General features: G+C 40.5%; 1 protein-coding gene across 2 annotated transcripts in view; it reads right to left on the bottom strand.

Annotated features, from left to right (window-relative positions):
* Positions 1–13,527, bottom strand: part of LOC133532623 (oocyte zinc finger protein XlCOF6-like) — a 43,806-nt gene that overhangs the window by 20,887 nt on the left and 9,392 nt on the right. Inside the window, exon 4 of one of the 2 annotated variants that reach the window (XM_061871375.1) lies at positions 4,375–12,104. The exons of the other annotated variant lie outside the window; for it this stretch is intronic. Within the exon in view, the coding sequence (XP_061727359.1) occupies positions 10,006–12,104 (2,099 nt within the window). The 3' untranslated portion in view covers positions 4,375–10,005. Of the gene's footprint in view, positions 1–4,374; positions 12,105–13,527 lie in introns of those variants that run through there. 2 annotated transcript variants of the gene reach the window in all.

Below are 13,527 nucleotides of genomic sequence, written 5' to 3'. Positions count from 1 at the left end.
ACAGTTCTAGACCGCGACATCTATGTCGATGATGTGGTGTCTGGAGCTGATTCTGTTCAAGAAGCTCGGAGGCTTCGGTCAGAGTTGTCGACAATATTAGCTTCTGGTGGTTTCCATTTACGGAAGTGGACGTCGAACCAACAGGAGTTCTTCGATGGTGTCCCCACCTCAGACCTGTATTCTGAGAACTTTCGGGAGTTTAACTCCATTGGGGACATTTCCCTAAAAATTCTTGGCCTCTCGTGGTTACCTCAAGGGGACGACTTTACCTTTCAGGTGGCTGTCGAAGATCGTCGGTGCACTAAACGTACCATTCTCTCGGAGATTGCTCGGATCTTTGACCCTCTAGGCCTCCTATCACCAGTAACATTCTTCGCGAAATATCTTATGCAGTTGCTCTGGGTCTCAGGTGTCTCGTGGGATGACGACGCGCCAGAGAACCTTGCCTCCGACTGGCAAGAGTTCAAAGCGCAGCTGCCCTCGTTGAGATCCGTGTCAGTCCCGCGCCGAATGGTCAAGGATTTTGTCTCGCTCGAAGTCCACGGGTTCTGCGATGCCTCAGAGCGAGGATTTTGCGCGGTGATCTACATTCGAACGTCGGGTGAGAACGGAACGCGGTACGTCCAGCTGGTTTGTGGTAAATCTAAAGTGGCCCCTCTTCGTAAGTTGTCCATACCACGTTTGGAATTGCTGGCCGCAGTTCTGCTTGCAGATTTAGTAGCGTCGGTCGCAGAGGCTCTAGAGCCTCTCCACAAAATCGATAAGGTTTATGCATGGTCTGATTCCAGCGTTGCGTTGACTTGGATAAAGTCTTGCCCCTCCAAGTGGAAAACCTTCGTGGCTAACCGGGTAAGTCACATCCAGGAGATTATCCCTCCTGATTGTTGGCGACACGTTAGGACTGGCGACAATCCAGCCGACTGTGGGTCGCGAGGGCTTTTGCCGGACGACCTGGTCCACCATAGTAACTGGTGGAAGGGTCCATCTTGGCTCGTGCTGGACAAGTCTGACTGGCCTAAACCAACGTTGTCAGTCGACGTGGATGTCCTACACGAAGATCGCAAGGTGATTGTCCTCTCCGTCTCAGTGCAGGAGACGTGGACTGACAACTTAATAAACAAATTCTCGGCGCTGAGGACACTCCAACGTGTCCTCGCATATTGTCGTCGTTTCGTGCACAACGTGAGAAATAAAAGGACGTCTAACAACCTGTTGGATGGCCCTTTAACACCCCTGGAAATAAAACAGGCTCTAATGTTTCTCGTGGGCTTTGTGCAACAATGCCATTTTGCTTCGGAGATCGAGAAGGTGAAGAACAATCTTTCGAACTCCCTCCCGAAGTCATTCAAAAAACTGTCCCCATTCCTCGATGACGCGGGTCTCTTGAGGGTGGGCGGACGCCTGTCGCGAACCTCTCTCGAGTTTGATGTTAAACATCCCCTTTTACTACCTCGCGACAGTCGGCTAACCTCCCTTTTGATTGACGAGTATCATAAGCGTTTCATGCATCCAGGCGTCCAAACGCTTCAGAATTTGCTATCGCAGCATTTCTGGATACTGTCCCCGAAGCGAGCTATCTACGCAGTCACGTCGAAATGCATGAAATGCTTCCGTGTCCGACCACTCGGTGCTCCAGCGCCCTTCATGGGTGATTTGCCATCTTATAGGGTGGCTCAGCTCAAGGCGTTCTTGAGTGCTGCTGTCGACTTCGGAGGACCTTTCGACATAGCCCTGGGTCGCGGACGGGGAAACAAAACTTACAAGGGTTATATTTGCGTCTTCGTCTGCACCTCGACAAAGGCCATACACACGGAGCTCGTCACTAAACTGTCCTCAGACGCGTTTCTCGCCGCGCTTCGACGCTTCGTCGCACGTCGTGGTCGGTGTAATAGATTGGTGTCCGACCAGGGGAAGAATTTCGTCGGTGCGAGCAACATTTTGCAACGTCTAGTAGGAGATGCTGCTACGCATAGCGAGATTAAATTCGAATTTAATCCGCCAGGCAGCCCTCACTTTTCAGGTCTCGCGGAGGCCGGTATCAAGGCTGTAAAAACACACTTGTCGCGTGTCGTCGGGAACCACAGGTTAACATATGAGGAATTTTCGACGATCTTAGCCCAAGTCGAGGCTTTACTCAACTCAAGGCCACTCACTCCACTCAGCACTGATCCCAACGACCTGTCGGCCTTGACACCGGGTCATTTCCTCACCACGGAACCCTTATCGGTCGTGCCTGAGGAAGACTTCTCAGACGTTCGGGTTAGCCCTCTCCAACGCTGGAAGTTGCTTCAGAAGATGCACCAGGACTTCTGGAACAAATGGTCGAAGGAGTATATGCATACTCTCCAGCAGCGGATGAAGTGGCATGACAGACATCCTAACGTCGAAGTTGGCGCACTTGTGCTCGTTGTGAACGAGCAGACGAGCCCAATGAAGTGGCCACTGGGTCGCATTATCGATACACATCCCGGGTCCGACGGGATCTGTCGTGTGGTTACTGTGCGCACTGCCACAGGGTTGTACAAACGACCTGTGGTCAAGCTGTGTCCACTACCTGCGTAGTCACTTTAGTGCGCTACATTTGTGTTGTCCATTCCTCGTTTAGTTTTAATATTATCGTACTCGTTCCACTTTCATTGTTCTTTTTCGCTTAGTCAAAATACTAGTGTATTTTGGTGGGCGGAATGTTCAGTTACGCCTTAATAATATACTTTCTGTATTCACTGTGGCAACACCATGTCACAGTTGACATTCAAATATTCAAAAAATAAACTGTTGCCCTGTCATACAGTTGACAGAGCCAGTGTGTCACGAACCTACCACTAGATCACATCGTTCCGCTATTCTCGTTATTATTTTCGCGTTGACCCAAAGCACTACTACCAGTAACATTATTAGCACATATTTAGTATCAGTGTTGTGTAGCCGAAGGACGCCGTGCACATCCGTGAAGTGGAAAATCCGAGGTCTAAGTTGGATGACTCAAGGTAACGGTTCTAAGCTTACTTCTAGCTTGCGACAAAGGACAGCCGGAATCGCCACCAGCGGTCTTCAGCGGCGACCGACGATTTCACTCCACAACTCCCGGACTGGAAGGTAACTTCGCCCTACACTGTTCTTTTACACTCAAGCTCAACTCAGTAATTTAATTTTATCGCAACACAACTTTCTTGCTCAACCGACCCCTAAATTTCATTCCCTATCGCCCCCCTTTTTCGAACTACAGTCCACTCTCTCGCTATTGAACATTATATATATTTAATATTGTGGAGTGAAATCGTCGGTCGCCGCTGAAGACCGCTGGTGGCGATTCCGGCTGTCCTTTGTCGCAAGCTAGAAGTAAGCTTAGAACCGTTACCTTGAGTCATCCAACTTAGACCTCGGATTTTCCACTTCACGGATGTGCACGGCGTCCTTCGGCTACACAACACTGATACTAAATATGTGCTAATAATGTTACTGGTAGTAGTGCTTTGGGTCAACGCGAAAATAATAACGAGAATAGCGGAACGATGTGATCTAGTGGTAGGTTCGTGACACACTGGCTCTGTCAACTGTATGACAGGGCAACAGTTTATTTTTTGAATATTTGAATGTCAACTGTGACATGGTGTTGCCACAGTGAATACAGAAAGTATATTATTAAGGCGTAACTGAACAAGGAATATTAATTATAAGTAGTAGTAACAGTGCGGGTGCCGCGGCTAAAGGGGCCGAAAAGCTTAAAATACAAAAGTACAGGGGTCTCGGCCCAGAATACATTTTTATGCCATTTGGGGTCGAGACGCTTGGCCCGTGGGGTCCTAATGCTCTACAACTTTTTAAAGAACTATCTAAAAGGCTGGTCGACTTCACAGGTGACCGAAGAGCTGGCAGCTTTCTCGCACAACGTATTAGCATCGCTATAAAGCGGGGAAATGCTGCCAGCATCCTCGGCACCATGCCAAAGGGGCCAAATTTTTTAGACATATTTTAATTTTATTTAGTATTAGTTTTAATTTAGTTTTATTTAATAGATAAGTTAGTTTATTTTTATTGTGCCCGACATTTAATTACTTTTTAATAAATCTAATTGACCCTATTAAGAAACTGAAAAAAAAAGTAGTAGTAGTAACATATAACATAAATATAAAAACAAACTAACTTTCATCGGTTACGGTCGGTTACGTAAGTTATAATATATTATATTTACTTATAATATATTATACTTATAAATGTAGTTAAAAATAATGCTCATAAATGCGTACTACTAAATTAAATCACTTTAGTCCTAGCCTATAGTCCTATAAGAATATTTGCAATACCCGTTTCAGGGTGCCATGTGTTTTTATAATTTAAATGTAATAACTATGTACCATGGTTCGCAATAAATGATTTCTGATTTCAGTTTTATTTGTTTATTGCATTCATGTACAATGCATTATGTCTAGGACTTATTACTATGGTACATGAACCCGGATAGGGCAAAGCAATTTGCTACTTATATCTAACACGTAATTAACAATAAAAATAATCAAATCATAATACATTAAGTTCTTGCATGCAAGTAACATAAACAGTCAAAAGAGCCTTTACCAGCTGGTGTCATCATACAGATGCAATCTTAATATTATATTTTCTTATCTTCATAACGAACATTAATATAAAACCGCACGTCGCCGCCGGCATGTAAGCCTATCCTACCATTCAGGTGCAAATGTATACACCCACCTTCTTGTCCCTTTCATTTGGATACAAAAGTGAGGGCGCATTGCTAGCTCGTCTCGATAAATGAGGTATAAATTACAGTCGAGCTCATAAATATGTAAACATTTCTTCACCTTAATCTATTGCAATCTTCTTCCTAGCGTTGTCCCGGCATTTTGCCACGGCTCATGGGAGCCTGGGGTCCGCTTGACAACTAATCCCAAGATTTGGCGTAGGCACTAGTTTTTACGAAAGTGACTGCTATCTCACCTTCCGAAAGTGACTGCTATTCTCAATCTATTGCAATAAGGTGAAAAATTTTATACATATTTATAATATAATAAAGTCATTTATTTGGGATAACAAGACCCATACATACAGTGCAATACATTGCTAATTACATAATATAATTAAAAAATAATGATTAACTTACTCTATTAAAAATAATTAAGTAATTAATTTAAAGTATTGTCAAATCATTACATCATTAAATGTCGGCCCTCAATTTGGAATGTCATTATTTGTGGTTAAAGAATTTTTTATTGATCTCAAAAGAAATGTACATTTCACTTAATGAGATACATACATGCACTAATGAATTCTATGCTAATTTGTTAGTTTGCGCCCGTGAGCGACAATTTGGTTGTATTTACAAATTTACAAAATTAATTTTATTACTCTAAGTATATTTAAGTCTTAAGTTAGGTAACAATAACATAATAATAACAATTGTGTTAAGTGGCAGTATAGTGGGTAGAAGTAAGTTTAAATACGCACCGCCGCACAACTGCACTAAGTAGTGGTCAGCGGTAACTGGCCAGGGCCGCATTTAGGTTTGGATTATAGGGATGTTATTTACAATATAAGTTTTTAGATTCGTTTTAAAAATGCTCATTGTGTTAGATTCTTTTACATGTTTTGGTATCTTATTATATATCCGTGCCCCTTCAAATTTTATATTTATGGTGCCAAATTTTTTTGTGCGGGGAAACTGTACCACTAGATGGTCCGCGTTGCGCAGTCTACACCGTCCTTTTTCTCTGTTAGTGAAAAAAACTGTTTCACAGTGTATCTGTTTTTTAATTATCTTTCTTATTAACATACATGTATTAAAGTTATATATTTGGTTAAGAGATAGGATCTTAGTTTCTGTATATACTTTTTAGTAGGTGTAAGGAAATCGTAGTGGAAAAGTACCTTGATAATCTTATTTTGTATCACTTGAAGATCTTTTAGAGTAGTTTTCGCAGCGTGTCCCCATATTTCGATTAAATGATCTAGATGAGATTTGACAAGTGAATTATAAATATTATACCTAATTTGGCGCGGAAGGCATTTCACAATACCACGAAGTGTTCCTAGGAGAGATGACAGTTTAGATCGAATTTTGGTAATGTGAGGTTTCCATGTGAGATTACTATCCAAAATCAATCCCAGATATTTTTCTTCAGAAGAATGTTTTAATTTTGTATTATTTATGCTTAAGCCTACATGGTTATTAATTTTCTTATTTTTGGATTTAAAGATTATATAAGAAGTTTTAGATATATTAACTGTAAGTAAATTGCACTGAAACCATCTGTGTATATTATCAAGGTCTTCTTGACCGAGTGCTAAATTTTTTTCCAGCGAATGACCGAAGTAGAAAATGCATGTGTCGTCAGCGTACAACGAAATGTCACCGTGTAGTTTAAGTTCACTGATATTGTTAACGTAAATCAGATACAATAATGGTCCCAGTATAGATCCCTGTGGAACACCGTAATTTAAGAGTTGTGATGTGCTTTGGTAGCTTCCTATCTTGACTATTTGATGCCGATTTGTAAGATACGATTTAATCAATTCATGAGCCTTGCCAGTAATTCCAATATCCTCTAGTTTGCTTAGTAGTATAGAGTGGCTGACGGTGTCGAATGCCTTTTTTAGATCTATAAATATTCCAAGGCCAATGTTCCTGGCGTCAATATTGGATTTAATTTTAGTTACTAAATCAATTGTCGCCGAAAGAGTACTAGATTGTTTACGAAAGCCATATTGTCGCACGAACAAGAAATTCATTTCAGTCAAATAGTTATTAAGTCTAGTATATATGACTTTCTCGAATACCTTCGAAATTACTGGCAAAACTGAAATGGGCCGATAATTACTAGGATCAGTTTTGACGCCAGATTTATAAATTGGACTAACTTTTGCAACCTTAAGATCGTCTGGAAAGGTGCCATTTGATAGATGATTATTAATACAGATGGTAAGACTTTTGAGAATATGGTATTTCAAACATTTTAATGCTTTTGTACTGACAGAATCAATACCAACACTAGTGTTAGGATCCAAATTATCTATTATTGTAGAAATTTCGCTTTCAGAACATGGGGGAAAGCTCTGTAGTTTATTAGTGAATTTAGGAGTGTGGGTAAGTGTATAAGTTTTGTTGTTATGATATTGAGCTGGTATTTGATTTGCTAATAGTGACCCTATATTTGCAAAGAAATTATTAAAATATTCGCATACCTCATGGCCATCAGTAATTAGCCCAGACTGTGTCATGATGTTTGGAGGAGCACGGTTACATTTTATTTTATTTTGGGACAACTCGTTTATCAAGTTCCAGGTTTTCTTAGGGTTATTTTTGCATTTGGTAAACAGTTCGTAGTAATATTTGTCCTTTGTTTTAGTTATAAGCTGAGTTACTTCGTTCCTTTTCTGCCTAAGTTTTTCCTGTAGTTCTTCATTTCTTGGATTATTCTTCGCTAGTCGCCATAGGTTATTTCTTTTGTTTATGTCAGTGATTATATTTTTGTTTATCCAGTCGCTACGAGGAGCATTTAAAATTTTTGTCTTCTGTATTGTATTATTAACAATTATGTTTTTTATCATCGTCTTCAGCTCTAAATAATCCCGCGCAGCAGATTGGAAGTCACATGTCTCTGCTGATTTATTCAAATTTTTATAATCAAGAGTCTTAAACTGTGTGCGCTGGATTGTTTTAGGTTTCTGTTTCAGTATTTTTAGGAACATTTGTGCGTGATCAGATAGTGAGGAATCCAATAAAGATAAATTGAAGTCGATATTCTTTATATTGGTGTGAATGTGGTCTAGAATAGTTTTCGTCGTAGCCGTTGTTCGTGTTGAATATTTGTCGTCAATTTGGTTGAGTGTATAATATCCGACTTCTTGCAACATAGTTGTATATTTATCCGTTTTTGCATCCAATGGTGTTAACAGATTTATGTTAAAGTCACCAAAGATAATTGCTCGATGTCTTTGTAATAACTGGTGTTCAAAGTCCTCTAAGAAATTACTAAAGTTTGTATCACCTGGTTTATATGTAACGCCAATGTCGAAAGCCGGTTTAGTTAAGTGAATCCACAAGTAGTTATTCCCATCGGCATATTTTTTCTCTTTCACGTCATGTTTTAAATCATTTCGTACAAAAATAGTTACTCCACCTCCTCTTGCATCTGTGCGATAGTTAAAATGAAGAGTGTAATTTGGTATTTGTATAGATAGTGCCTCTTGTTCAGTTTTAATCCATGTTTCTGTCAATACAATCAAATGAATTTTATTGCCTGTCGATTTTAATATACACTTAAGTTCTTCAAGCTTGCCAGGTGTAACTATGCTGCGAATATTGGTATAGAAGAAATTCAAGGAATTTGAATTTAAGTTTAGGTCTTCATAGGAGTTTAATAACTGAAACTCCGCGTGAGAGTCAGTCTGTGCATGGAATTTGTCGTTTGCCGCTAAATGTTTTAGTTTTTTGGCGGAGAACTTTTCTCTATTATTGTTGGGGTACCTTTAACACATTTTATTGTGAGATTAGTTTCACCATTATCTTGTCGTTGCTGTAGCTCTTCGCGTAATTTCTTTAAGTAAGACTGTTGGGACACTGTTAAGTCGGAAAATGTTTTTATTCCATCTTTGTCAATTCTGCTTTTGTTTCTTAACACTTTTTTAACAATTTCTGCACAGGCAAAACATACTTTAATTGGTCAATTTTTTCCGGTGCTCGGTTTCCCTAGCCTTATTACAGCTATCGGATCTGGTAAGTTATTAATTGCAGCTCCAATTATTTCTATAACCCTATTTTTGTCGTGTTCTCGTCTTACTGCTTGCTCTTCATCAGTAGATTCCGTGACACCGTACATAATTAAGTTCTTTTCACGTTCAGAGCGATCACGTATTTCGCGGATTAAGTGTTTGTTTAAAGTTTGGGGTTCAACAGGAGCACTTAATGCTCCATACATTAGTTGATTTATGTCACTCTCTAGGTGTTGCATTTTCTCTTCTGTAGCAGAATTGTGTTGTTTAAGTTGTAATATCTCAGCACGAATCAAATTATTTTCAGAAGTTAGCTGTTGTTATTTAAAATGCAATAATTTAATTTAATGTATCCATATATTTATGAACTCGACTGTACCGTAAAGTCGGGTTACATTAACCCAACGGCTACTCAATAACTGCATTCGATTCATTTTTTGCCTTCGTAAATATGATCATGTCTCATCTTTTCGTTCCCAGCTTGGCTGGCTCCCCATCCGTCAACGACGCAATGTTCGCATGTTGTGTACTCTTTCTTCTGTGTTAAATGATCCTCATTCTCCTGAATACCTTAAGTCTCTATTTCAATACTACGGCGTTACCCGGGACCGTCAACTTCGCTCTTCCGGCAATATGTCTCTATCCATCCCTCTTCACCGCACTGGGTTCATGTCGAATTCGTTTTCCGTGCAGGCGGCCCGTCTTTGGAACGGACTTCCCTACGGCATCAAAAATGCTCAAAATAAGTTTGCATTTAAAAAATCCTTACGTGCTTTCTTTGCTAGCAGAATGAAAAAATAATAATTTATGTGTAAGCTCTATATGTTTTGTCGTTATTTATGTATATATTATAAGAAATATAAGTATGTATATTTAGGTATTTATGTATGTATGTATGGTATGTTATCGTATTATATTTGGTTGTTGTTGTTAAAGTAGCACCGCCCACAATCTCTCTGCTTTGCCTAAAGGTTGACTGGTAGAGAATGCCTCATGGCATTAAGTGCGCCTTTTGTACTATAAGGTTTTCTTTTGTGCAATAAAGATTAAATAAATAAATAAACGAGGATAACTTTGGTCGGCGTCTAGTAAAAAAAAGAATCAAAACGTAAAGGACCAAATAAAACCAACATGACAATATGCTGTAATTTCAATGCAATAACTAAACCTTCATCGAATTAATTATAACGACCAACGTAACCCACTCGCATTGGCGCGACAGCAACATAATTACTCGTGTACCACTGTACGAAATTACTCGTGCTAAGCGTCCTTTCTTTATATCCGAGTGTGTATCTTTTGGTGAGACCTTAAATGATCTTTTCTCCTGCACGTGTATTCGCAATAACTACACTGGAAGGGCTTTTCCCCCGTGTGTATCTTTTGATGACGTCGTAGATATGTTTTGCTATGGCTCTTGTAGTCACAGTTATTACAGCCGAAAGGTTTCTCCCTAGTGTGTTTCATCTCGTGATTCCTCAAGTCCCCTTTTTTGTAGCACCCGTAGTGACAGTGGCTACACCTGAAAGGCTTGTCGTCTGTGTAAGTCTTCAGGTGAATCCGTAAATCTGCTTTTCTTCTACACTTGTAGCCACAGTGGCTACAACTGAAAGGCTTTTCGTCTGTGTGAGTCATCAAATGAGCACGTAAAATTTCTTTCTTTTTAAACTTGTAGTTACAGTGGCTACACCTGAAAGGCTTTTCGTCTGTGTGAGTTATCAGGTGTTTCTGTAAATCTGATTTTCTTTTACACTTGTAGCCACAGTGGCTACACATGAAAGGCTTCTCGTCTGTGTGACTTATCAGGTGTTTCTGTAAAATTGCTTTGCTTTTACACTTGTAGCCACAGTGGCTACACCTGAAAGGCTTCTCGTCTGTGTGAATTATCAGGTGTTTCTGTAAATCTTCTTTTCTTTTACACTTGTAGCCACAGTGGCTACACCTGAAAGGCTTCTCATCTGTGTGAGTTACCAGGTGAGTCTGTAAATTTCCCTTTGTTCTACACTTGAAGCCACAGTGGCTACAAGTGAAAGGCTTCTCGTCTGTGTGAGTCATCAGGTGTCTCCGCAACTCATTTTTTCTTTTACACTCGTGGCTACAATGGCTACATCTGAAAGGCTTCTCGTCTGTGTGAATAATCAGGTGTTTCCGTAAATCTCCTTTTGTTTTACACTTGTAGCCACAGTGGCTACACCAGAAAGGCTTCGCGTTTGTGTGAGTTATCAGGTGTATCTGTAAATCTCCTTTTCTTTTACTCTTGTGGCCACAGTGGCTACAACTGAAAGGCTTCTCGTCAGTGTGAGTCTTCAGGTGAGCACTTAAAATTGATTTTTTTTTAAACTTGTAGCCACAGTGGCTACACATGAAAGGCTTCTCGTCTGTGTGACTTATCAGGTGTTTCTGTAAAATTGCTTTGCTTTTACACTTGTAGCCACAGTGGCTACACCTGAAAGGCTTCTCGTCTGTGTGAATTATCAGGTGTTTCTGTAAATCTTCTTTTCTTTTACACTTGTAGCCACAGTGGCTACACCTGAAAGGCTTCTCATCTGTGTGAGTTACCAGGTGAGTCTGTAAATTTCCCTTTGTTCTACACTTGAAGCCACAGTGGCTACAAGTGAAAGGCTTCTCGTCTGTGTGAGTCATCAGGTGTCTCCGCAACTCATTTTTTCTTTTACACTCGTGGCTACAATGGCTACATCTGAAAGGCTTCTCGTCTGTGTGAATAATCAGGTGTTTCCGTAAATCTCCTTTTGTTTTACACTTGTAGCCACAGTGGCTACACCAGAAAGGCTTCGCGTTTGTGTGAGTTATCAGGTGTATCTGTAAATCTCCTTTTCTTTTACTCTTGTGGCCACAGTGGCTACAACTGAAAGGCTTCTCGTCAGTGTGAGTCTTCAGGTGAGCACTTAAAATTGATTTTTTTTTAAACTTGTAGCCACAGTGGCTACACCAAAAGGGCTTCTCGTCAGTGTGAGTCTTCAGGTGAGCATGTAAATTTAATTTCGAACTACTCTTGTAGCCACAGTGATTACACCCGAAAGGCTTTTCACCTATCTGTATAATCACGTGAGCCTTTTTATACTGTTTTTTGTCGCCGTGTAGCGTGTGATGTCGTTCTAAACCATAATCGCGTACGGTTGAATGATGTAAAGGCGAGTGAGTGTGTACGTGTATCTTTAAAACCGACTTGTTCGTGAACCGTCTGCCGCAATGGTGGCACTGATAGCTGGCGGCGGCGGCGGGCTCGGCGGCGCGCAGCTTGTACGTGCGGCGCCCGACCCGGCAGCTGCGCCGCGCCGCGTCCGGCAGCAGGCGCTCCAGCCTGACCGCGCACGAGCCAGGCCCACCCGACACCGCAGAGGAGGCAAAAGCGGGTGCTGCAAAGTTCCATGATAGTAATTTGTGTAGCCTTGCCATTTGGCACTGGCTCTCGCTCAGCTCAAATGAGAGAAGGTTTAAGTCTATACAAATAAGCAGAGCCCGAAATTATCGAGGCAAAACAAAGGACTTACTACTTTGATTACTTTACCACACATATATATGGATAAAATGCAAGTTTCTCATCAGTTTTTTAGAAACCAGCTGGTGTAATGAAATAGTATTTTATACAATCGACGACTGGTCTGGCCTAGTGGGTAGCAGTGGCGGCGCGTCACAAATATTCGTAGGGAACCCGGAGCTAATTTTGATTTCCTTTTCTCCATGAACCGATCATGAAAGTACTCAACAGGCTGAAATTAGACAAGCCGGTGGGAATCGAGTTCTTTGAACGATCCGCCACTGGTGGGTAGTGACCCTGCCTATGAAGCCGATGGTCCCGGGTTCAAATCCTGGTAAGGGCATTTATTCGTGTGATGAGCATGGATATTTGTTCCTGAGTCATGGGTGTTTTCTATGTATTTAAGTATTTATAAAATATTTATATATTATATATATCGTTGTCTAAGTACCCTCAACACAAGCCTTATTGAGCTTACTGTGGGACTTAGTCAATTTGTGTAGTAATGTCCTATAATATTTATTTATTTATTTATTTACAAGCTCTCTAGTAAGCTTTTTAGTTTAGTACCGGCAAAAAGTGAGGTATGAGATTGAAAAGCTTGATATCACTATGTCACAGATTAATAATAGTTTTTACGAACAGATACTTATCTCTCAAAGAAAATGCAAATACCTACCATTTTAATACCTACACAAAAATACAATGGAGTAACCTTCAACGCGCCGCTCCCCGCACCGTGCGCACTGGCGCAACACTAGGGTTGCCGACGCTAGGAAATGATTTTACAAATAAGTACCTACTTAGACTATAGATTCTATAGAAGATACCTAGAATCTAGATACCTACTAGTACTACTTAAGTAGGTACAAATATAAGTTTTAATTGTCAAACTAGAACTTGTCATTAGGTGTATAAAAGGATAATGTAAAATAACTATGAGCTAATTTGTCGTAAAAAATATTAAGTAGCTTGCAAGTATAGTAATTAAAAATAATAACAATAGGTGTACTTATATTGAGAAGGTCTACTTACTTTTCCTATCTATCGGAAGAGCAAAACGATATTTTTTATTAGTTTTGTTGTTTTTGCTTCCACCCACACTACAAGCTGTGTTATTTGTTCGTGAAGAAGACATTTCTTTCGCATACATTTTGGCATACTCGTATTACGCGCGGCGACGCGACGTGCGTACGTCAGCGCGTGTGACAAGTTGACAACCAACTGGATGCTTTTGCACCGTGAACGGGACGCGATTCGTAGGCATAAATCCGAGCTCGCGCGGAGAGTTCCATAGGCCT

The sequence above is a fragment of the Cydia pomonella genome, chromosome 27 (assembly GCF_033807575.1).
Source record: "Cydia pomonella isolate Wapato2018A chromosome 27, ilCydPomo1, whole genome shotgun sequence".
In the NCBI taxonomy this organism is placed as follows: Eukaryota; Metazoa; Arthropoda; class Insecta; order Lepidoptera; family Tortricidae; genus Cydia; species Cydia pomonella.
This window is presented reverse-complemented; position numbering and strand designations above follow the sequence as displayed.